This window comes from Spermophilus citellus (assembly GCF_964194105.1).
Source record: "Spermophilus citellus genome assembly, chromosome: 18".
Classification (NCBI taxonomy): domain Eukaryota; kingdom Metazoa; phylum Chordata; class Mammalia; order Rodentia; family Sciuridae; genus Spermophilus; species Spermophilus citellus.
In genome coordinates, this window is record NC_138200.1 from 15,500,378 (window position 1) to 15,525,321 (window position 24,944).

General features: G+C 53.3%; 2 protein-coding genes across 5 annotated transcripts; one reads left to right on the forward strand and one right to left on the reverse strand.

Annotated features, from left to right (window-relative positions):
* The first annotated feature begins 1,765 nt into the window (after window positions 1-1,765).
* On the forward strand, window positions 1,766-15,749 carry RASGRP4 (RAS guanyl releasing protein 4). Of its 3 annotated transcripts, none has more exons than XM_081275605.1 (17): window positions 1,766-1,878; window positions 4,325-4,529; window positions 4,900-5,005; window positions 5,129-5,191; window positions 5,728-5,859; window positions 5,974-6,127; window positions 7,873-8,046; window positions 9,231-9,347; window positions 10,030-10,305; window positions 12,017-12,097; window positions 12,175-12,279; window positions 12,419-12,537; window positions 12,647-12,791; window positions 13,559-13,595; window positions 13,678-13,812; window positions 13,928-14,040; window positions 14,736-15,749. In XM_081275605.1, exons 2-17 carry the CDS (start codon window positions 4,328-4,330, stop codon window positions 14,790-14,792), a joined length of 2,016 nt encoding a protein of 671 aa, XP_081131731.1. In that variant the 5' UTR covers window positions 1,766-1,878; window positions 4,325-4,327; the 3' UTR covers window positions 14,793-15,749. The 3 variants fall into 3 exon arrangements, with proteins under 3 accessions (XP_081131731.1, XP_081131730.1, XP_081131729.1); XM_081275604.1 differs by having other exon boundaries at window positions 1,767-1,878; window positions 4,342-4,529; XM_081275603.1 differs by having other exon boundaries at window positions 1,777-4,529.
* Window positions 15,750-15,897: 148 nt separating this feature from the next.
* FAM98C (family with sequence similarity 98 member C) lies at window positions 15,898-20,399 on the reverse strand. Of its 2 annotated transcripts, XM_081275606.1 has the most exons (8): window positions 20,259-20,399; window positions 20,017-20,165; window positions 19,806-19,940; window positions 19,221-19,426; window positions 18,933-19,010; window positions 18,737-18,853; window positions 17,751-17,918; window positions 15,898-16,230 (listed from the first exon to the last, which is right to left on the reverse strand). In XM_081275606.1, exons 1-8 carry the CDS (start codon window positions 20,321-20,323, stop codon window positions 16,087-16,089), a joined length of 1,062 nt encoding a protein of 353 aa, XP_081131732.1. In that variant the 5' UTR covers window positions 20,324-20,399; the 3' UTR covers window positions 15,898-16,086. The 2 variants fall into 2 exon arrangements, with proteins under 2 accessions (XP_081131732.1, XP_081131733.1); XM_081275607.1 differs by lacking the exon at window positions 17,751-17,918.
* Window positions 20,400-24,944: the final 4,545 nt, after the last annotated feature.

The following is a 24,944-nucleotide window of genomic DNA, read 5'->3' on the forward strand; positions in this document are numbered from 1 at the left end:
TATGACCCATTTATTCCTTCCCTGAACACAACCCTACAAAATTTTACACTTTATATTTATCAAAGCCAAGTGCTCAAATATTCACAGGAGGGCTAGGGATGTAGCTCAGTGGTAGAGTACCCCAATTAGTATGCGTAAGGCCCTGGGTTGATCTCCAGCACCAAAGAACGAAACAAAATAGTCACAGCGTCTTTATTCATAAGAGCCCTAAGGAAGCCAGGCACCAGAGGCATATGTCTGTAATCCCAGTGACTCTGGAGGCTGAGGCAGGAGGATTACAAATTTGAGGTCAGCCTCAGCAATTTAGCAAAGCCCTGTCACAGAAATAAATAAACAAATAAAAAGGGCTGGGGATGTAGCTTAGTGGTAAAGCACCCCTGGGTTCAATTTCTAGGACACAAAACAAACAAACAAACAAATCAGCCCCAAGGGAGCAACTCCACTGTCCATCACAAGAAAACTGACCATTGTCACACAATGAAAGACTACAGACAGCAATGAAAGGAAGAAATTAGAATCAGAGAAAATAACATGGAAGAACTGTAAAGACAGTGTGCTAAATGAAAGAAAGCAGGTACAATACATGAAAGCAGACATCTACAGCTCAAAACAGACAAGACTCTCCCGTTAGACATCAGACTCCTGGTAACTTGTGGCAGATGGTGCTGGGAAAGGCAACTGGGGACTTATGAAGAATGAGAGTGTTCTGTTTCTTGATTTGCGTGGAAGTCACTTGGGTTGGCTGGGTTGGTGACAGTTCATCAACCTAAATAACTTAGCAGTATGTGCTCTTTTGTGTATCTCAATTTAAAAAAAAAAAAAAAGAAGTCAAGCATGACACATTTAGGTAAAAGAATAAAACAGGCGTAGTCAAAAGAAAAGTCTGTTTCCATGGACATGCTTTTATGTACGTCAACGCTCAAATAACAACCCAGATAAAACCTAATAGCCCGTAATATTGGTCACTCCTGCCTAAGGGGGACAGAGGGAGGGAGGAAGCTTCCAGATTGCTTACCTCCACCTGTAATTAGATAACAGTCCACTGAGATAATATTTTAAAAGCCCTTAGAGCAGAGTCTGCTACATAGGAGGTACACACAAGGGCTGGTTACAAGAAGAGTAATAAAGGAAAAATGTTTTCCCAGGGTACAGATGGTATCCTTAAAACCAGCCTAGAAACGCCAGGAAGATGGTTCACACCTGGCATCCAAGCCACTCAGTGGTGGAGGCAGGAGGATCACAAGTTCAAGGGCATCCTCAGCAACTCAGTGAGACCCAGTCTCAAACTAAAAAATAAAAAGAGGTGAGGATGTAGCTCAGTGGTGGAGCACCCTGGGTTCAATCCTCAGTTCACCTCCTCTCCAGGAAAATAATAACAATAATAAACTAGGAATGAAAGAAACCGTAAAATAATTATGCAAAGTATATGAGTTTCTATGCAAATCCTTGTGCTTTAGGTCCATGGATATATCTTTATAGAAATACAGACTTTTCTTTTGAGTGTGTATGTATTTTTACACAGATTAGTCATGCTTTTTAAAAACTGCTTCTATTGAAGTGTGACAGTGACAGGTCTCAAGACCCAAAGATGGGGAGATAGCTAGAGAGCCGGCTGGGCTGGGGGGTGGGGGCCAGCAGCACCGGAAACCTCAGCCTGCAGGGATCCCCACGTGGGGGAGGGGAGCCTTTGGTCTCTCCCCAGCCTCTTCCTTCCCCCTGGCCTGGGGGTGGGTGGGGAGGGGCAGTTCCTCTTTCCTTCCCAAGCTCGGAGGAGGCCCAGCTCCCGAGGGGCTGAGAGCTGGAGTCTTGGTGAGGGGGGAGGAGCTGTCCCGCGAGGACCACCCCCCAAGGAAGTATGAATAGGAAAGACAGCAAGAGGTAAGGGGGCCTCCCCAGGAGCCAAGCCTGTGCGGGAAGGTTGGGGAGACACCGAGAGGGGCCAGGACGTCTGCCTCCTGTAGGATCAGGGGTGCCAGGGACAGATGCTCCAGGGGGCCCAGGGCCAGCCAGGGCCAAGGCTGCCTGCGCAGAGGCGCCTTCGGCTGATGCGTTCTCTCTCTGGACTTTGCTTCTCCCCTCACCGCCCTCCCCGTCCTGCTCTCTCGCCTGCTGTCCTCCCTGGGGTCTTCCTGGCTCCCCATCCAGTCGCTGCCCCCTGACTGGAAACTCCAGCCTCCTCCTGCAGGGCCCTGCCCCAGGAGAGGGGTGTGTGATGCAAGATCAGCCGGTTCCCCTGCCTCTTAAACCACACCTGGCTGCTCCAGACACCAAGGGGGCTGCCAGTCCTCAGGTAGGGACCAAGTGGCTGCCACTGCCCGCTAACTCTGGGCAAGCTTTTCCTCCTGTCCACACAGAGCTGGATGGTGATTGGGTCCCCAGTCTAGGTGACCCCTCCAACCTCCCCCAACATGATTCTGATGAGCAACTGGACTTCCCTCCCCATACCATTCAGTAGTTTAGTGGTGGGATCCTAACTGCCTCATTGCTGGCTGTGTGACCTTAGGTAAGTTACTTAGCTTCTCTGGGTCTCAGTTTCTTCTATCAATAGAATAACTGTAGATTGTATCTCAGAGGGGCCTCTAAGTCTTCAGTGAGACAGTCCAAACCACTGGTTCTCAAACTTGACCATGTGTCAAAACCACCCAGAGGGCTTATAAAAGGTAGGTTGCTGGGGCTGGGGATGTGGCTCAAGTGATAGTGCGCTCGCCTGGCATGCGCGGGGCGCTGGGTTCGATCCTCAACACCATATAAAAATAAAATAAAGATATTATGTCCATCTAAAACTAAAAAATAAATATTAAAGAAAAAATGCAAGTTGCTGGACTTACCCCTAGAGGTTTTGATTTGTGTGGGGTGGGGCCTAAGAATTTGTGTTTATATCAAGTTCCCAGGTGATTCTGTTAGTACTGATTGGGGACCATACTTTGAGAATCACTGATCTAGAAGGAGTGACCTGCCGGGCATGGTGGACCATGCCTGTAATAAGGCTCTGGAGGCTGAGGCAGGAGGATCATTAGTTCAAAGTCAGCCTCAGCAACTTAGTGAGGCCCTAAGCAACTCAGTGAGACCCTGTCTCTAAGTAAAATATTTTTTAAAGGGCTGAGGATGTTGATCAGTGGTTAAGGGACGCTGGGTTCAATCCCTGGTGCCAAAAAAAAAAAAAAAAAAAAATTGGACTGATCAGCCCTTGACCCGCTAGCTAATCAGTACTCAGTAATGCCCTCTATTATTCATCAACAGTGACAACTTATTGAGTCCTTAGGATGCACTGTCACCTTTGCCATGTGGGACTCCTGTTTCCAGTTTCACCCCAGCCACAGGCTCCTCCTCGGCCCCATCCCTCTTTCTCTCTGCATCTTAACCTGGGCTTTCCCACATCTGGGTCACTGACCAGCCTGGGCGAAAACTAAGTTTCATTACTTAGCACCTTTGAGGAGCCAGGTATGGAATGTTTATAATAAATTCCTGGGGACGGTCCAAAGATGACACTCAATTTACATATGAGGAAACTAAGGATCAGAGAAATTAAGTGACTCACCAAACGTCACACGGCCAGCAGAAATTTCTCAAACCCAGGTCTCTCAGACTCTAGAGTCTAAGTTTTGTTCCCTCCTCCTTTCTCCTGCCACCTCTGTCTCTCCATTACCCTCTCTCCCCACCTGGACCAGGAGCCTCAGAGGAGCACAAGGCAAAGTTATTTTTAAACTTTCCTTGAAGCTGCCTTAGCTCCAGGGACCCTGCCTAGCTCTGGGGAGCTCTGGAGAGGTCACTTTGTACTGGTACTTCCTCTCTGGGTTCCAAATCTAGGCACCCAGCTGGAGGCTAAGACTCTAGAGCCTGTGAAGGGCCCTTCCTAAGGGAGAGTGGGGAGAAGAGAAGAGATGGAATCCCAGGGGCCTGCCTGAGGGAGGAGGCGCTGGAGACCAAAAGGACATTCTGAAGAGTTGTCCTGAAGCTGACCCTCCCGTGTGTCCTCCCAGGGAGGACGGCAGTGATCCTAAGGGGTCTTCTGTCTTGGTTTCCTGAGAGGTCAGGACAAATCCCCCGGGTCTGCCAACAGGAAATCTCTTCCATGATGACTTGAGACAGTTTTGTCCAGAGGAATTTGGGGGGATGCCTGGAGGAGGGAGTTTTTAGGATTCCTTGGGGAATCTGGAATATTCCTGGGGGCTTCTCCCAGGAGTCTATGGTAGGTCAGCGGTAATCCGGGGACTTCACCTGTATTCCTGTAGGAATTTCTCCCATGGTACCTTGGGGCATTGGGGTCAAGAGGAATCTGAGGATCTGCCCAAAAGAGGGGGCTCTCATGCTTCCTGGGGGTGAGGGGATGTGCATCCACAGGAAATCCCACCAGGAATGCTCGGGGAAGGCAGGAGGCCGGGGCCGGCCCCGCCAGGCCCCTCGCCGCCACAAGACCTGCCCCAGTCCCCGGGAGATCAGCAAGGTCATGGCATCCATGAATCTGGGCATGCTGGGCGAGGGCAGCTACAGTGAAGATGAGCTGCTGGAGAAATGCATCCAGTCCTTCGGTGAGTGCCCCTCCCTGGCCAGCCTCCCCAGTCCCAGCCCTGCCAAGCACCCGCCTCTCTCAGCCTCAGTGTTTGGGGCTATAAAATGGGTGTGTGGGATGAATCCCAATCGCTCCATGAAGGGTTGGAGAAACACCTGTGTTGCTTTTTCCTGGGACGAGGATGGGAGCAGGACTGGTGCCGTTTCCATCTCTGTGACATTGCTGGCCCATGCCTGGTGTGGACAAAAAACTAAGGCACAGAGAGGTTGAGGTGCTTATTACCCAAGTTGATGCTGGCATCACTTGAACCTGACGGTCCACCAAGCTCTGGAGACTGTCAGTCCACGCCCAGGGGCCATTCAGACAGAGTCCCCCTTGCCCCCTCCCAGACTCCAGTGGCAGCCTGCGTCGTGGGGACCACGTTCTCAACATGGTGCTGGCCATGCACAGCTGGGTGCTGCCTTCTGCTGAACTTGCTGCCCGGCTGCTGGCTTTATATCCTCCGTGACCGTGACTGTGGCAGAGGGCAGAAGGGCAGAAACACAGAAGCCTGGGAGGAGGGGATGGGGGAGCGGGCAGGTCTGGACACTGGATAATGGAACCTTGACCGGAACTCAAGTACCAGGAGGCTGCAGAGGACACCCAGGAGCTGAGGCAGTTGCAGATCTGTCACTTGGTCAGGTAAAGCTGGGTCAGCCCTCTTCTCCCATATCCTGCCCTTCCCCCAATATCTCAGAGACTCCCAGCTCCACTCCCTAGAACCCCATTCGGAGACACCCTGGCTGGGTTCCTAAGACCCTCCCAGTTCTGCCCCTGAGAACCCCAACCTTTTGGAGACCCCCAACCAGATTCCACAGACCCTTCTCCCAGCTCTGAGAGGCCTCCAGCTGATCCCCCAAACCCTACTTCCTATATACCCCAGCTGAGACCCTAAGACCTCCTGACATTATCTCCCCGCTAGAAACCCCAGGCTAGATCCTGAGACACCCCCACTGTCCTATTTCTGTGCAGTTCCACTTCCAAGAGATCCCCCATCTACCTCCATAAATCTCCCCAACCCGTGTTGAGACCCCCCATCCTATCCCAGAGATCCCCCTGTCCTGGTGCCCCTCCAAAACCTGCCCTTCCCAAGACCCCCTGCACACATGTAGACCTCCCCACTTGGCATCTGGAGGTCCCTCAGCCCCGCCCCATGCCCCACCCTAACCTGTTCTCAGGTACTGGATGGCCCAACACCCAGAGGCCATGCGCCAGGAGCCCCAGCTAGAAGAGGTCATAGGTCGTTTCTGGGCCGCGGTGGCCCAGGAGGGCAACTCAGCCCAGAGGAGCCTGGGAGATGCTTCCCACTTGTGAGCCAGCCCGATGTCCCCTTGCCTGCCCCACCCCCCTCCTGCCATCTCCCTTGGCATCCCCAGACCCTCAACTCTGAGCCACTCCAATACCCTGCCCCTCTTGGCCCCCAGCCTGAGCCCTGGTGGCCCTGGGCCCCCACCTCTCACGAGCAGCCCAGGCCTGGGCAAAAAATGCAAAGTGTCCTTGCTTTTCGATCACCTGGAGTCGGAGGAGTTGGCCCAGCACCTCACGTACCTGGAGTTCCGGTCCTTCCAGGCCATCACGGTGAGGACTCCCTGGGCCTTCAGTGCCCTTCTGGGACAGGGGGAAGATTGGGGTAGTGGGAGGATCCCTGCAAGGGACCCAGCTGGGGTTCTTAAACTTCAAAGCTGGGAGCCAGAGGGTCCAGGAAAATGAGCCAGGTGGCTGAGCACAGGACCCTCGGTTCAGATGCCATCACCTCCTTCTCACCTGTGTAACACAGAATTAGTGTCTCAGCCTCTCTGGGAATCCTCCTTTGTAAAACAGAGGTCATAATCCTTCCTTAGAGGTGGGAAAATTTAAAATCCCAATTACAAGATGCCTATTGTGGCTGGGTCCATTGGTGCACGCCTATAATCCCAGTGACTTGGGAGGCTGAGGCAGGAGGATCACAATTTTGAGGCCAGACTGGGAATTTAGTGAGACCCTGTTTCAAAAAATAAAAATAAAAAAGGGATGGCAATGTAGTTCAGTGGTAGAGTGTTCCTGCAGTACCAAAAACAAAAAACAAGCCTGCCAGGCTTGGTGGTGCACACCTGCAATCCAAGCATCAAGCATCTTGGGAGGCTGGGGCAGGAAGATCACAAGTTCAAAGCCAGCCTCTAAGCAACTTAGCAAGACCCTGTTTCAAAATAAACAATAAAAAAGGCTGGGGAGGTGGCTCAGTGGCTAAGCACCCTGGGTTCAAAGAAGAAAAGCCTAACCAGTACCTGGCACATAGTAAGTGTTCAAAATATTTTGTTAATTATTCATTTAATCAATAAGCATTTCAATTCGTGGTGCCTCAGTTTCCTCATGTGTAAAAGGGAATGTTAGCAATTCCCATCTTATAGGATATAGCACCCAGTCTAGAGTAAATTATACCTGGTGAATCCATTTGAAATTGCCTTATTTTACCTACCCAAATGTTAGTTTTTAATTTTTTTTGGGGGGGGGTACTGGGATGGAACTCAGGGGTACTTCACCAGTTGCTGAGGGTCTTGCTAAGTTGCCGAGGTTGACCCCAAATTTGCCATCCTCCTGCCTTAGCCTTCCAATTGCTAGGATTACAGGTGTGCGCCACCACACCTGGCCCAAATGTCCATTTTCCTATGCTTTAGTGTTAACTATTGCCATCTGGACGCATGATTGTTTCAAGGGAAGGAGAGAATCTGGTTCCCTAATGTGAAATTTTTCTGATTTTTTTTTTTTGTGTGTGTGTATCAATATAACATGCAGATAGTGCAGTGGATGTGGGTAAGAAACTATTGAGCAGAACAAGTAGAAGTCGGTTTTGAGTCCTCTTCCCCATCCTTCCCTTTGCTGTGTACCAGTCAGTTAAACAGTTAACAGCATATAGACTGGACTGGGCTGTATCTCAGCAGCAGACACTGACCGATTATTGCAAGGCCCTGGGTTCATCCCCAGCAGGGCCAATAATAATAACAATAATAATAATATTTTCAGCATATAGACTCGTTTCCTGTCCTAGCTCATGCCTGTGTTTTTGCCTCAACTGCCTCATCTTTAAAATGGGAATAACAGTACCCACCTTGTAGAGTCATGAAGATTAAATTATTTAATATGATAAAGTGCTCAGAGTAGTACCTGGCTTTATTTAAACATTTCTCTTCAGATTGAGGGGACATATGGCAGCCTGTGGAGAGGCAAATGACAAAGTTTATAAAGGCTAACCATGCTAGGACATCGGAAGTTACAGCTGCAAGGGGGATGGCAAGTCAGGGCACTGCCGCCCCCCCCCCCCCGCGTAACACCCACCTCGCCCCCAGCCCCAGGACCTGCGGGGCTACGTTTTGCAGGGCTCCGTGAGGGGCTGCCCAGCCCTGGAGGGTTCCGTGGGCCTCAGCAACAGCGTGTCCCGCTGGGTGCAGGTCATGGTGCTGAGCCGCCCTGGAGCTGCTCAGCGTGCGCAGGTGCTGGACAAGTTTATTCACGTGGCACAGGTGAGGCCCGCCTTTCCGCTCACTTTCTAGTTGCTTGCCCTGCGGCCAGGTAGTGACCTGACCCCTGGCGACCCAGCCTGCCCAAATTCCCAGGACCTTGGCTCCTGCAGGCCAACCGGGTGGTGACGTCGCGCAACTCCTAGCCACGCCCATCACATCATGTCCCACTCTGGCTCCACCCCCGAGGCCACAGTTAGGTTTTTTTTTTGTTTTGTTTTGTTTTATTGATTTTATTTTTTAAAACAGTTCGAGTTTTCTAACCCTTGATTGGGGCTTCTTCGGCCTTGATATCACCGCGTCAAACCCGCCTTGGCCGCTTGGCCTTGGACGTGACAGTTGATTAAGTCCCTCCTGGCGCCATCGTCCAAACCCCGTCCCAGGGCGATGGCAGCGTTGCCTCAAGTGCCCGCCTTTGCACCCGCCTGCACCAGGCTCCTAGCTCCAGTCCCCAAGCCCCAGCGGTCAGTCTCTTTGGGATGGTGACTGCAGCCCTCCCCTCCCTCCCCCGGCCCGGCCCCGCCCCCGGCCTCGCCCCCGGCCCCGCCCCCACCCCCCCCTCGCACTGCGCCCCTCTGCTTCCCCTCCCTTCTGGGAAAAGGGAAGCCCTCCGCCGTGGCCACGCCCCCTTGCGTACTTCCACGTAGGCCACGCCCTTCCTCTGGCAGCTTCCACCGCCCGCTTCCTCTTGCCGGGCCCTTTAGTCCTGGGGTTTCCTTGGTTTGAGCATCTTCCGCTCCTCCGCGGCCCCTCTCTCCAGGCGACCTCTGCCCTTGAACTTGGGAAAGGGGAGGGGGGATCTCGACCCCGCACCTACCTGGAATCCTTCTCACCTTCCCTTCCCACCCTGGTCCCGTTCCTTCATCTCAGCCTGGTCCCCAGCTTCTGCCCAGAGCCCTCACCCGTGGGACTCTCAGAGCTGGCCGAATCCTCCCGCGCCTGTCTGAAGCACACCTGTCCGTCCACCTCCCCGTACTTGCCTGGGGCTCAAACTCAGGGCCTCCCGCGTGCCCACTGGCTCTCCCCACACTTTCTAACCTCACATTCTTCAACCCCTGCCTGACAGCCACCTTCCTCACCTGTCCCTTGCACACACTGGTCCACCCAACCCACCTGCCGTCATTTGAACTTGACCTTGCCTGTCCTTCTATGATACCTACCATCTCTGGCATCACCTCCCTTCCTAGAGACTCCGCCAGCTACAAAATTTCAACACACTGATGGCGGTCACAGGGGGCCTGTGTCATAGTGCCATCTCCAGACTCAAGGACTCCCAGGCCCACCTGAGTCCTGACAGCACCAAGGTGAGCTCCCAGATTCCAAGAGATCACCATCAGTCCCTTCCCAGGGGCTCTGGGACCACCTGAGGAACTGGCTGCCCCAAAGCCTGAGCCCCCAGGCCATCTGCATTCTTCCTCTGGGACCAGCATAGATAGCAGTGATCCTCTCTGTCCTCCACGGATCTAGTCCTAAGATGGGCTGTGAGGGAGGCCGGTGAGAGATGCTAACGAGAACCAGCAGTCCAGGTGGCAAGCTGTCCCACATCCAAGATAATCAACATTTGTGCCACCCAAGGGAGGAACATGGGGGGAAGAGTCAGTCATTCATGCATCCGGTGTGTGGCTAAGGGCAGGTAAATAGGCTCGATATGCCCAGGGAAGATTCTGTTGAACCCTGAAAGCTCAAGTTAAGGTGTTTGAGCTTCATCCAAAGGGCACTGGGGAGCTAGGGCAGGTTTGAGAGTGATGCCAGTACCCATGATCAGATTCAATTTTGTGAGACCTCATTCTAACTTGGGGAATGGGGTGATAGTAGAGCCTCTCTGAGTTGGAGACCCAAGAGGAAAAGCAGTTTGGGGAAATACTGAGGCCAGTGTGGGATACAGAAGGGGCTCAGGAGGTTTCGAAAGGGTCCCTGGGGGTCTGGAGCCTAGAGGGGCTCAGGGAACATAATGGCTCTTCCCAATGACATGTTCCTCCCACCCAGGCCCTGCTGGAGCTGACAGAGCTTCTCAGCTCCCACAACAACTACGCCCGCTACCGCCGCACCTGGGCTGGCTGCAGCGGCTTCCGGCTGCCTGTTCTGGGTGTGCACCTCAAGGACCTGGTGTCCCTGCACGAGGCACATCCTGACCGGTTACCAGATGGCCGCCTGCATCTGCCCAAGTTAAACAGCCTCTACCTGCGGCTGCAGGAGTTGGCAGCCCTCCAGGGACAGCATCCCCCCTGCAGTGCCAACGAGGACCTGCTGCATCTGCTCACCGTGAGTTTCCCTGCTCCGCCCAGTGTGGGCCCCCAGAGGCTGGGCCTGGGGGTACTGAGATTGAGGGTCCTGGGCCTGTAAGGCTCTGCAGGACCAGACAGTGCTGTGTGACATTGGGCAGGTTACTTAACCCCTTAGCTTCAGTTTCCTTATCTAGAGAGTGGGAATAATAGGACCCACTTCAGAGGATACTTGAGAATTGACTAATAAATGATTAATATAAAGTACTTAAAACAGAATCTGGAGCCGGCTGCAGTGGCACATGCCTGTCATCCCAGCAGCCCCAAACACTGAGGCAGGAGGAGCACAAGTTCAAAACCCAACCTCAGCAAAATCGAGGCACTAGGGGCTAAGGATGTGGCTCAAGCGGTAGCGCGCTCGCCTGGCATGCATGCGGCCCGGGTTCGATCCTCAGCACCACATACCAACAAAGATGTTGTGTCCGCCGAGAACTAAAAAATAAAAAAAATTTTAAAAAAAGAAAAAAAAAGATCGAGGCACTAAGCCACTCAATGAGACCCTGTCTCTAAATAAAAAAATACAAAATAGGGCTGGGGATGTGGCTCAGTGGTTGAGTGTCCCTGAGTTCAATCCACGGTGCCAAAAAAAAAAAAAAAAAAAACAGACTCAGGAATACAGGAGTACAGTAAGCTCTATGTATGTGAGGCCATTTTTCCCTGGATTCCTCTGACTCAAGTGTCCACTGACCTGAGCTCCAGGACTGCTCTGGGCTTTTGTACTCCTGACCCCAGGTTCTGGACACTAGTTCACAATTTCAGGCCTTGACATAATCAGAATCTAGGCAAAAAGTTAACCGTGTTGATCACTTGCTCTGTGCCAGTTGTCACTTCAGGTTACCTCACAACCCTATGAGGTGAGAACCCTTACTGCACCCATTCTGTGGACTGGGAAACTGATACCCAGAGATACCTTGCGTACTTTGGATTCAATCCCCATTATGACCCTGCCACACCCACCCCCCAAAAAGAGACAGAAGGTGACAGCAGGACATTAAACCATGAAACAAAGCAGGGACCCTTGGAAGCAAGGGCCTGCACAGGTCACTGGCTTGTGAAGCCTGCCCTGCCCTAAGATGACTGGTGCCTGAGACCCTTTTCTTTCTTTATTCTTTTTTTTTTTTTTTGGTGGAGGGTGGTACCAAAGATTGAACTCAGGAGCACTGGACCACTGAGCCAATCCCCAGCCCTATTTTATATTTTATTTAGAGACAGGGTCTCACTGAGTTGCTTAACGCCTTGCCTTTGCTGAGGCTGGCTTTGAACTCTGATCCTCCTGCCTCAGCCTCCCTAGCCACTGGGTCATAGGCATGCGCCCAAACTGAGACCCCTTTCTTTGCTGGTTGTGAAAGGCCATCCCTCAGCCCCAGTATTTACTGAGCACCTGCTGGGAGCCAGGCCCAGCTTCGGGTGGAGGGCAAGTCAGCAAACACAGTGGCCTTCTGAGGGGCAGACATTCTGGGGGCCACAAGCCACTCCAGCCAAGTCAGGAAGTCTCTCCGCCTCTAGATGACAAGTGCCACAGAGAAGAGAGAAGGCAAAAAGGGCGCCGAGGGAGATGGGACTGGGTCTTTAATAAGGACATCAGGCGAGTGGGAGGGCTGGGCAGGTCTGGGGTCTCCCGAAGAGGCAGGCATGTGGGCTGAGGTTGGGGGACAGTGACAGGAGGCTCTGTCCCACCCCACCCACCTCAGCTCTCCCTGGATCTCTTCTACACGGAGGACGAGATCTACGAGCTGTCCTACGCCCGGGAGCCCCGCTGTCCCAAGAGTCTGGTGAGACCTAACCCCTGACCTCTGACCCCTGCCTGAGCCTATTAAGTGTCTAACTGTGTGCCTCTGTCCCCCTCCAGCCGCCCTCTCCCTTCAAAGCACCTTTGGTGGTCGAGTGGACCACTGGTGTGACACCCAAGCCGGACAGGGTCACTCTGGGTCGACACGTGGAACAGCTGGTGGAGGTGAGGAGGGACTGGGCCCCCACAGGTGGGTGCCAGGAGGGGACTCCAGTATAGTCCTGCGTGTGCGGGAGGGAATCCAGGACCCTGGGGCTGGGCCTCATCCCCTGACTCACCCTGTCCCTCCCTTGCTCCTCCAAAGTCCGTGTTCAAGAATTACGACCCTGAAGGCCGAGGCACCATCTCGCAGGAGGACTTTGAACGGCTGTCGGGCAACTTCCCCTTCGCTTGCCACGGGCTGCACCCGCCCCCCCGCCAGGGGTAAGTGCCCTGACTCCTGGGGCCCCCAGAGCAGAGGACTCTGGGGTTGCTAGGACTGGGGGCCTGGGGAGGAAGGGACAGTCGTGCTGAGGTGTCGTCTCTACCCCAGGCGTGGCTCCTTCAGCAGAGAGGAGCTGACGGGGTACCTGCTGCATGCCAGCGCCATCTGCTCCAAGCTGGGCCTGGCCTTCCTGCACACCTTCCACGAGGTCACCCTGCGCAAGCCCACCTTCTGTGACAACTGCAACGGCTTTGTAAGCACTCTGTCCTGTTGGCACCCCTAGGGCCCATCTACCCTGGAGCATCCGAGCTGGGACTTGAGAGCTGGCCCTGCCTTGGAGGGTGAAGGGTCCCCACAATCAGATAATCCCCCAATTCCAGAAAACTCCCACTAAATACTAAATAAACTAAATACTAAATGCTCCAGTCGGAATAATCTCCAAATTCTAGATAATGCCCAAATCCAGATAACCCCCAAATCCTGTGTAATCTGTACCCTGGACAACCACCAAACCCCGGATAATACCTAAAGCCCTGGGTAATCTCCAGAACAAACCTGGGTGGATCGTGTCCAAACAGAATCCATCTCCAGATCTCTAGACTCCACACCATCCAAGGTCTGGACAATTTCCAAATTGAGAGCCTCCTCAAACTCTTGATGGAGGACCGATCTCTCGGTCTCCAAACTGAGACTTACTTCACAAACCTTGGGTCACCTCCCAAATTCACCAGCCACAGTCTGTACTGAGCACCTTCCCTGTGACAAGCCATGCCAGGCCTGGGGACATCTCAGGAACAATAGATACGGTCCCTGCCCGTAGAACATGCACTCCACAGTTCACCGAATTCTAATATCCTGCTCGGCTCCCCAACTTCAGGTAGTTGCAGGTTCCTTTAATTCCAGTTAAATTCTCAAATTCTTGAAAAATTTTCAAACCTGGTGACTTGCACAGTTCCATCCTGTCCCTTCAGCACACGCCCTCCAGCCTTTCATCTGAACCAGCTCTGCTTTCTCTTCCAGCTCTGGGGTGTCACCAAGCAAGGCTACCGCTGCCGCGGTGAGTAGGGCGCCCTCCGGCGGGAGGGTGCTGGGACCCACAGACTGGAGCATGGAGGGTACTAACCACTCCCATCCCCCAGACTGTGGCCTCTGCTGCCACAAACACTGCAGGGACCAAGTGAAGGTGGAATGTAAGAAGAGACCAGGGCCCAAGGGTGACGCGGGACCCCCAGGAGCCCCTGTCCCACCCACACCACCTCCTCATGCCAGCTCTGGTAAGTCCCAGGGCATGGCAGTGCTGGGAAGGGGGCTGGTGGATGGGGTTCATTTCCAAGGTCATGGGTCTTTCCCCTCCTGCCAACGTCCTTTCCACCGTCACTCCACAAACAGACGCTGAGGAGAGTCTGTCCTACACACTCTCCCTGGAACCTGAGACTGGGTACCACCTTTGCCATGCTTGGACCCAGACAGAGTCCCCACACCCTTCCTGGGAACCAGAGACGGTAAGCAGGAACTGCGCTCTGCCCCAGCTGGCCATCTGGGAGAGACCAGACAGGTCTGGGGACTCACAGGAAAGTGAAAATATGCAAAAGTTCCCCATTGCTTGGTGGGAGGGGATGGATACTGGCTAATTTATAATGTTGACAGGAAAACAGAAGTTTCAATATGTTTGGGGGGAGGAGTAACCACTAGAACAGAAAAAGGGTTTAGAGAGGGCGAAAAACAAAAACAAAAACAAAAACACTAAGATGGCAAGAATAATGCTGGGCATGGTGGCGCACGCCTGTAATCTCAGCAGCTCCGGAGGCTGAGGCAGGAGGATCAAGAGTTCAGAGCCAGCCTCAGCAATTTAGGAGGCCTTAAGCAACTCAGTGAGACCCTGTCTCTAAATAAACTATATAAAAGGACTGGGGATGTGGCTCAGTGGTTAAGTGCCCCTAAGTGTTCAATTCCTGATTAAAAAAAAAAAAAAAAAAAAAAAAAGAAGAAGAAAGTCAAATGTATCAGGAGCTACAATAAATATCAGTGGAGTAAATTCCACTCTTTAAAAGCAGAGACTCTTATATCAGGTTTAGGGGGAAAAAAAACACCAAAAATCCACAAAACCCAGGGTCCATTCGTTTATCACTGAGCCGGTCTGGGGGAGACCCTCTTCCCCACATCTGACACCCCCTCACTACTATCTTCCTCCTTCCAGGTCTCCTCCCCAGAGCCGGTCCCACCACCCACCTCCTCCTCCAAGCCAGATTCCTAGACATCATCTTGGGCTTGTCTCTCCCTCATAGCCCCCACCCCAGGACCCCCAGACATCCCCTTCTCCACACCCACAGGGCCTTTGATGACGCATCCATCATCACTTGACCTCCCAGAAAAGTTCTTTTCTTCCCTCGTGTGGCAGGAGCTATTAATCCCACTCCATTTCCCACATGTAGCATGTGCCGCTCAGTGTTGGGCGCATGTAGACCGAGGCTCACCGTCGCCCAAATCTCCACTCACCAGGTTAGGAGGGAGGCTGGCGAGGTCAGGCTGCTGGCCAAGGGGGCAGAGCTCCCAGGGTAGGAGGCAGGACGCAAACCTGGTCCGCTAAGAGTGAAGCTGCAGACCTGAGCGCAGTGCCCCGTGGACAGCCAGCGTGAGTGAAGGGTGGGCAGAGCTCCAAACTGCGGTGGCAGAGACAGGGGAAAGGGGGTGGAACTGTGGGCCTGTGAACCCCATACCCTGAGCCACCCTCCATTGGCTCAGGGTAAAAGCCAGTCCTCACCGTGACCCACAGAGCTCCACACTCTGACCCTCACCTCTCTGACCCCACCCCCACCTCCCACCCCCTTTACTCATCCTGCTTCTGCCACCCTGGCCTCAGTGTACCTTGAACATTCCCCAAAGAATCCTACCTCAGGGCCTTTGCACTACCAGGAAGGCTCCTCCCCAGGGCCCCGTGTGGCTTATTTTCCGAAACAGTGCTCAAGGGACACTTCTGACCATTTCAGAGACCTGCACCTCCCTGTCCCCCACCCCATCCTGCCTCCCAGCATTATTTTTCTCCATGGTGCTTCCTCTGTGCGACAGATTCACATTCCACCTATATTTTGTGAAATGTCCCTTCCTCCTCACCAGAAATGTTACCTGTCTTTCCCTACAGTGTCCCCATGCCTAGAACAGAACTGGCACACTGGGGACACAGGATAAGTGTTTACCCCATGCCTCAATGTGTCCTCCCCACACCCACAGGAAGGGAAAGGGTGTCGTGGAAAGGCAGAGGACCCTGTGCATCAGAGCAGCGGGGCCTGTCCAGACCAGGGCAGGGCCTCCCCCCAAAGGCCACGCGCCCCTGGGCGGGCCTCCACAGAGAGGGTCCTACAGCCATCAAAATTAAATTTATTCTCCAGGGAACATTGTTCTTGGCATTGAGAGGTGGACGGGCACAGGACATTTGGGGGCCTCCATAACCAGGGGATGGGGACTTGGGGGCAGGTACCAAGGGACCCCCAAACTGACTCCCCAGGGGTGACTGGCGCCTGGGCATCTCCCGGAGCCCCGCCCCCGGCCCTTTACTTCTTCTTCTTCTTGCGGCCCCAGCACTGGCGGCTCGCTTTCCCCCAGCCGCCGTCTTCCCTCCGGCTCTGCCAGCTGGGCATGGGGGCCTCCAGCTCGTTGGGGCGGCCACCCCGGTCCGGCATTTCACCCATAAGCACCTAAGAATCGATCAGACTTGACTTTCAGAGGAAAAAAAAAATAGAAATTGTGGACAAGGGGTCCAGAGAGCAACGGAACAGCATGAGATTCAAGAAGGAAGGGAGGGGCTGGGGCTGGGGCTCGGGGGTAGAGCGCCAGCCTCATACCTGTGAGGCACTGGGTTCCATCCTCAGCACCACATGAAAACAAATACATAAAATAGAGATATTGTGTCTGTGTCCCTCTAAACTAAAAAATAATAAAAATAAAAGAAGGAAGGCAGATGGTGACTGTCTGGGTAGTGGCTGGGGAGAAGGGGACCAGACTGATGGAAGAGTCTCCATCCAGCTTTTAAACTGGCCTCAAAGGTCATCAGAAAGTGGTGGAGCGTGGGGGTGTACACTGAAATCTGGAGCTCAGGAGGCTGAGGCAGGAGGATCACGAGTTAAAAGCCAGCCTCAGCAAAAAGTGAGGTGCTAAGCAACTGAGAGAGACCCTGTCTCTAAATAAAATACAAAATAGGGCTGGGGATGTGGCTCAGTGGTTGAGCGCCCCTGAGTTCAATCCCTGGTACCAAGAAAAAAAAATCCATTATTTGCACGCTGCAAGTTTAAGACTACTTCAGAGGGGCTGAGGCTCAGGCTCAGTGGTAGAGCACTTGCCTGGCATGTGTGAGGCACTGGGTTTGATCCTCAACATTATATAAATAAGTAAATAAAATAAAGGTCTATTGACAACTAAAAAAATATTTAAAGACAACTTTAGAGAGGTATAAAGCTAAATTCTCAACCACTTAAACAGAGTCTATTTGTTTTTAAAAACGTTAAGCTGGTGGGTGGGGTGATGCACACCTGGAATCACAGTGACTTTGGGAGGCTGAGGCAGGAGGATCAAAAGTTTGAGGTCAGCCTCAACCACTTAGTGAGACCCTGTCTGAAGATAATGGGAGTGTAACTCTCAGGCAGAAATCCCCTAGGTTTCATCCCCAGTCTTGGGGGAGTGGCGGGGGGGGGGGGTGGTAAGCCAGTTGCGTGTTGGCACACACCTATAATCCCAGCAACTCAGGAGGCTGAGATAGGAGAAAGAATGCCAAGTTTGAGGCCAGCTTCAGCAATTTAGTGAGACTGTCTCAAGATAAAAAATAAAAAAGGACTAGAGATTTAGCTCAGTGGTAGAGCCTGTGGGTTCAATCCCAAACAATGCAAAAAAAAAAAAAAAAAAAGAAGAAGTTAAAAACTCATAGACAAGGTAAGGTACTGGGGATAGAGTTAAATCAAAGTTGGGCAGTAGCTCAGTAAACAGCTGGACTTTGTTTCAGAGCACTAGAGAGCCACAGTACGGTTTTGAGCTGGGAAAGTCCATGATCAGATTTTTGAGTTTTAAGGTCCTTCTAGCTGCCATGTGAAGGGGGGTTGCTTAGAGGTGGCCAGTCCAGAGGCCAAGGACCAGGGAGCGAGAGGTCAGGTGTGGACAGGGCAAAGGCTGAAAGGCCAATTTGAAGGCCAGGGATGTCAGAGACCTTCCCCACCCAGGTGCCCACCTTGTTGATGGCACAGCTGGTCCCCTGGCGGGCAGCCTTGCTAGTTGCTGGGACCAGGCGAGAAAGGTCAGCTCGGGCAGCCAGAACATGTGCGATGGAGATATCTGATTCTGGGCTCAAAACCTCTCGAATTGGCATCAACACTGCCTTCATGGCCTTTCCTTGGGCCTGGAGGGGCAGGGAACAGGGAGAAGGTGTCCAAGAGCCTTCCCTGGGTGGGATGTCATCTTGGAAGTGTCCCTTTCCCTCTAAGGCCTCTGCATGCTTTGTATGTGGTTCATGCACTGGACGCTTGGTCCAGAACCCGCCCCCAAGTCCGCCCTCACTGCCCTTCAGGTAACCTGTCTGGGCTGTAAATTCCCTAGTGTAATAGTATTAAGAAATGGCGTAATGGTTAAGAAGTCGAGTCTAGGGGAGTCATAAGGTCACAGAGGCACCACCCTTAGGAGTGGTTAATGCAGTCCAGTGGGAGTAGGTTAGGCCTCGCTGCACTGGACTAGTTACCAAGAGAGCTCACTTTATAACAAGTGAGTTACCCCATGTTTTGTTCTTTTCTACATGTGCCTGATTACCACTATTATAGGCACCCCCACTCTGTGATGCCACACAGCATGGGCCCTGACCATATTTGATTGCCCAAACTTGAACTTTTCAGCCTGTAAAACCATAAGTGAAAATAAACCTCCTTATAAAGTACCCAGTCACAGGTACTTTGTCATGGCAACACGAAACAGACTAAGATAGCATCACTGCCCACACCTCTCTCCAAAGGGGATACTTCTGAAGACACTCCCAGCTCAGAGCTGGGAATTCTAGAATTCCCTGAAGGCTTGAGATTCTAGAAGCCCCAGATCTTACAAGATTCTAAAATGGTCTGGGCCTCAGAACTTCCAAGAGGATATTATTCCTGGCCCTCATTCCTCCACCTCACAGTTGTGGCCCCCACAACTAGGCCTCCTGCTCCTTCCAGTGTCCTGTGCCCACACCTTTGCCCGATCACTCCAGTGGAAAGCAGATGTCGTGAGGTCTAGGCGCTTGAGGAGGAGGAAGCGACGGCAGTAGTACTGATCTGCCAAGCTTCCGGATAGAGACTCCAACGCTTTCTGGAAGAAAAGGTCTGTCATACCCGGACCCCTCTCACTCCCGTGTCTGGATGTCACCTATAACTGCATATAGTCTTACCCATTGGGGTGTGTTCAGTGGGTACCTGAGGAGGGGCTGCATGGACCCTGGGGGCAGGGAAGGCAGCAGCTCTGAAATCTGATGGGAGAAGAGAGGTCAACTGAGGCAGAAACAGGATGAACCCCTCCATATGCCCCAGTTCCCCTCGACCCCGAGGACCCAGGCCACAGAACCAAGAATGGTGGCCTCAGTTCTAAAACACAGCTATGTGATTGGGACTCTCCCGCTAGGGCTAGGGCTCCTTTTGGAAAGAAGAGCCAAGGAAGACGGGGTGGCTCCGGTCTCTACCTTGGCATGTAGCTCCCGCAGTATCTGGCTGGCTTGAGTCCCTGGCATGGGTCTGGGCAGCCCCAGGGCTTGCAGGGTAAGGACCAGTTCCTGGACCGTGCCAGCTTCCTCTTCTGCCCGGTCCCCAAGGGGCGTCACTGAGCTGGAGTCCAGCAGGGGGCGCAAGCACAAGAGGCGGGCAGCCTGGAGCTCAGAGCAGAGAAAGCCTGGAAACAGGAAAGGGATCCGTGCAGGTGCAGCCCTGCCCACCTGGAACACTGGCTCCGCCCCCAGAAGAAGCTTCACCCACTAGAGGCCGGGTGTCCCCCGATTTCGACTCCCGCCCACTTCAAAACAACCTGCGCTGCTCCATCTAACTCAACCCACTGGCGCTTCCAGAGTCTTTCGTCAAAATCCTAGCCCTGCCCACGTCGGGGCTCTCGGCCCGCCCCAGCGCTGACCCCACCCACTTCGGACCCTCTGGCCCGCCCTAAAATTATGACCACGCCTCCCTGGGAACCCGGGCCCGCCCTCAATATTCCGAGCCCGCCCGCTCCGGAGCCCTAGCCTCGCCCACTCCCGCATCCCGGGGCGGCCGCGGCTCACGCAGCAGGCGCAGGCCGGCGCCGGGTTCCCGCAACGCGGCCTCGCGGCCTTCGCCGCAGAGCGCGCGATCCGGGCAGTGCAACGCCCGCAGCAGTCCCGCCAACTGCCGCAGGAATCCCTCGTCCGCGCCGGGGCCTGCAGGAGGAGGGAGGAGTCAGGGCGCGGCCGAGCCCGCGGCTCCCCGCCTCCCGCCCCGCGGCTCCGTCCGCACCGTTGCCGACGCTTAGCACTTCTGCACCCTCCTCTCGCGGCTCCTCCAGAGTGCCCAGTGTCACCAGCTCCGCTGCCAGCCGCGCGCACAGCGCCCTGAAGCCTGGGCATGAGGGGCCCCTTGATGCCACCTCTGGGAAGTCCCCATACCTGCGGCGGGGGGTGGGTCAGCGATTCCCTCTCCGTCAGAGTCCTGAGTTAAAATGTTCTCCTGTCCCCCAGCCACACCACACACCGCCTTACCCCAGAGCTCGCAGGTCCCGGGCCACTGCGGCCCCCTCCTGCGCTTCTGCCTCCGCCCCCTCCATGGAAAAGTCGCCTTGGTGCCGGACTCGCGCCCCCTTCCGGCCGGTGGCAGGCTCCGCCCCAGGAGCGCCGCGCGCACCGCCACCCGACCGCGCAGGGTGGCGGCCCCGGCCCGTCAGCCTCTTGTCGAGAAAGGACTTCAGCTCCAATTGGCGCAGAAGGAGGCAGAACCCGCCCCCAAGTCCGCCCTCACCGCCCTTCAGGTAACCTGTCTGGGCTGTAAATTCCAGAGCGTTGGCTCAGGATCCCAGCTGTCGCGACAAGCTAGTAAGTGTCTCTACTGTGGCTACATAAAAGCAGTTTGGGCCTCCTTTTTCTCAGTCTCCCTTGGTGGCCTTTTGATCTTAATGCACCCCAGTCCAGATTTTTCACACTTCACACAACTCCCGTCTCAAATCCAGAACCTTGCTTCCTCCTCTTCCTTATGAATGAAGTCAAAGATCTAGCCATTTCAGCTAACCTCTCACACCCGCTCCCCCACCTAGGCCCTCCTCAGCTATCCCAATGTGCCCTTAGGCCCTCAACCCCCACTTCTCTGGGCCTTTGAATGATGGAGCTGGGGCAATCCATGGCCTTCGTGAATAAGAGATTGCACCCAAGGAGGCAGGCAGACAGGATTAGGATTTGACTCTGCCCCTCACCAGTTCCTGCCAAACTGCTTCCCATCTGTATAATAGGGATAATAATAGTACCTACTCTTAAGAGTTGTTTATGAGAATTAATTGGTCCTTATGTAAAAAGCACATGAGGGTACTCAATTAAGAATAACAACTATGGCATTGAGTAATTCAGTTGTGCTACTAGGCTAAGTATCTTATCCCCGTTTTACATAGAAGATTCAGAGAATGTAAGTTACTTGGTGAATTTATGGTGGGTGCCAAGACTCAAAGATCTAATTCCAGATTCCATGCTTTTAAACCCCTGAGCCTGTTATTGCTGCTGATGATTTTGTTCCTATCGTTAAACATCATAGTTCCAGTTCTTATCTCTTTCTGATTGTCCTCCTTCTCTGGAAGTAGATGTGAGTTGGGAGCCCCAGGATAGAACAAGGGTCAGAACCGTCCCCGCAGAGCCCTGCCTACCCCAAGGCAGGGCACTTAGGGGAGACATCTGTTGCACTAAATAAAACATTAAAAATTGCCCAGCCCCAAAACTTGGACTTATATATAACCTTGGCTCTTGTTTATTTCTTGGAAATTGAATCCAGGGTCTTGAATGTACTAAGCACGCTCTCTAGTGCTGAGCTACATCCCCAGTTGTGATTCTTTTTTTTTTTTTTTTTAATATCAAACTCAGTATATAATCTGTGGACTCGACTTTCAAAATAGGTCCAGTGTCCTCACACTTCTCCCTCCCTCACCACCCTCCCCTTGGTCCTACCCACCATGGTCCCTCCCTGGACCATTACAGCAGCCTCCACTGTCACCCTGCCTCCCCCCAAGTACCTGTTACCCAGAGGGGGCCTGTGAACCTGAGTCAGGTCTCATCCCACCCATGCTTGAAGTTTTCTTGTGGTTCCATCTGACTCAGGATAAAAAAAAAAAAACAAAATCCATACAATGACCTGCAAGATCTGCCCTGTCCCTTCCCTCTCCTCCCCTCTAGATGCTAAAATCTCCCTTCACGTTCCTCAGACTTACCAGGCACCTCTTAGCTCAGACCTTGCACTGGCTTTTCCTCTGAACCAGACCACCTAACTTCCTCCAGGGCTGTATTTGAATGCCAGTTCCTGAATAAGGCCTTACTTTTCCACTCTAGCTAAAATCTTCTGTCCCCCATGCTTCTTCCCCACCCTGCACTGGGGATTGAACCTGGGGTGCTCTCCCACTGAGCTACATCCCCAGCCCTTTTTGATTCTGAGACAGGATCTTGCTAAGTTGCCTAGGCTGGCCTGGAATTTATGATTCTCCTCCCTCAGCCTCCTGAAATCACTGGTATTAACAGGTGTGCACCACCCCACCCATCTCTTCCTTATATTCTAATAGATTAGGTCTATTATTGTCTCCCCACTACAAAGTCATAAGCTCCAGTGGGAAGGGATTATTGCCTGTTCCAGCTGCTTTATACAAAATAGGTGCATGATATATGGGGTGCCCAATGAACGTACTTGAATGACGGAATGAGACTCTGCTGGACTTCTCTTGGGACTAAAGGATGTGGAGGGGGACAACTGAGGCAGGAGACTGGTATGGCAATTCAGGAACAGGAGTGGGTGAGGCGCGCCAATGCAAATAAAAAACTCAGGCTGAGACTTTGTCACAGACGTTTCTTGGAGCAGATCTCATGCCCCCTCCCCCGATGACAAGGCTGGGTCTTGGGCCCCCATCCTCCCCCCCACTTCAGCCTGCACTGACACTAACAATGTTGAGGTCACAGACTGGCTTGGAATCAAAATCAGGAAGATAAATGTTGGGGTGCCTCCCCCAAGCCTGGGGGCCAAGCATCCGATCTGAGGGGCAAGCAGCTGGGAAATTGGGCCTGGGTGCTCCAGGGTGTAAGGTCTTCCTGGCTCCCAGGGTCAGCCCTCCATGCACCCCTGATTTTGGGGTGATGAAGGGTAATCATGGATCAGAGGTGGGTATCAGCAGGGAACAGGACTGGGAGACCTGGGAGAGGCGGTGCTGGGAGGTGGGGGCTGGGCTCCCAGCCCCCACTGCTTCATCCAAAAATCCCACAGCACCATACAGCACTCTAGTCTCCTGTCCCACCCCTCCCCAAAACGAGGTAGGTTAAGAATGGAGCTTCCCCCCGCCCACCATGGAAGGGGGGAGACCGAGGCACAGAGAGGGGGATGGGGACCCAGGCTGCCCCAGCCCCCAGTCCCTCCGCCCTCAGCTCTGGTGGGTCTGACAGTGATGAGAGCTGGGCAGAGTGGGGATGGGAGGGACACCCCCCCTTTTCTCTCACCCATCCCAGGGTCTGGTTGGGAGAGCTGAAGCTCACAGGTTCCAGATACAATAAATAGTTAATAATTTAAAAGAAGTGACAGTAGGATCTATCCCTTGAACCCCCACAAGGCCATCCAAGTCTGGGTAATAAAGAAAATGCACATTTCCAGATGCTTGAGGCCAGATGCAGGTCCAAGCCTGCAAAACATGGGACTGTCTTGTTCTAAGGCCTCAGTTCCATCATACAGGACAACAGATCTTAAGGTACACTTGGACACCCGGCTCTACACAAGGCAGAGAGACTGTGGCATCCCCCTTCCCTGTAAGGGGACGGGCCATGAAACAGGCTTTTGTTTTCCAGAACACACCCCAACTCTAAGATGGAAAAGGAGGCTCTCGGAAGGATGGGCCTAGACCAGGGCTGGGCTGAAGGAGGGCCTCCGAGGATGGAGATCACAAGGGTCCCAGCAGAACCACAGTTCACCCCAAAGGCGCCTTTGTGCAAGTGAGAGAAAGGCAGGCCTTCCTCTGAGAGCCCGTCTCAGCCAGCAGGCTTCAGTGTGGACTGCAGCCCCAGCATGCCACTGCAGCTGGGCGCTTTGCTTAGGGACGAATCTGCACCATCCTCTGTGGTGACCCTGGGCCCTGGAGGTGGGGATGGGGAGCTCCTGGAGAGCCCTGAATCTGGGCATCTGAGTTCAAGGTGATGAACTTCAGGATAAGGGCGATTCTGAGGATTGCTAGGGTACTGGGCTGGGGTCCTGGAAACCAGAATTCCAAAGTCCGGGAGCTTGGGGTCTCAGGGGCCTGTGCACAGCAGGATTCACAGGGCAACAGTTCCGAGTCAAGCCCAGGGAATCAGGCATAGAGGCATCTTGGGACTTCATCAGGTTAGACAAGTTTGAGTCCAAGAACTCTGGTGTCCGAGGGTGCTAGGGTTCTGGGTCATCTTGGATCTGAGTGACTGTGGTATGGAAGGACCAAGGTCTTGAATTAGGAACAATCCCAATGTTGTCAGGGCCCAAGCCCTGCATCTGACGGTCAATGGCACCTTGGAGTCTGGAATCCAGTGCTCTTAAAAGCACCCTGGGGTCACTCAGGAGCTGGAGGCCAAAGGGTTGAGGTCTGGATTGCCATCCCATCTTCTAGGAGCTGGACTTCCACCTGGCCTTAGGTGACCGGGGATCTGTGGATAGAAGGAAGCCAAGGATTCTAGGGCATTTTGGGTCTCAACATTCAGGTTCGAGGTGGACTGAAAGAGGGCTTTTTGAAGATTTGAGACAGTGTCTTTGGGCCCTGAGGTACTGGTGGCCTTCACTGAAACGCTGGGAATATCACACACCTCAGAGTTCATATATGAGATTCAAAGCCCCCAAGAACACTGGTTTGGGGGGTGGGTGAACCTACAAAGGTCTTCAATTCCTTATCTGCACAGCATCTTGGTGACTGGTACCCGTGAAGTTCTGGGACAGGCCTCCTAAATCATTTTGGTCAGAGAACATCTCATGTTTGTGCATATCCAAGAACTCAATGAATCTTAAGTCTCCAGTCCTAGGACATCTGGGGTCACGTGTACAAGTTAGATCTTGGTGTCCAGGATCAAAGGCCAGGTCTGTGGGGCACTCAGTAATGAGTAGACTTGAGGCCAGCATCTGCTGATTCCAGGGTTTGATGTCTCAGGGGTCCTGGGACTATAAGAACATCTCAGATATGGAGTACCAGGTCCCATATGAAC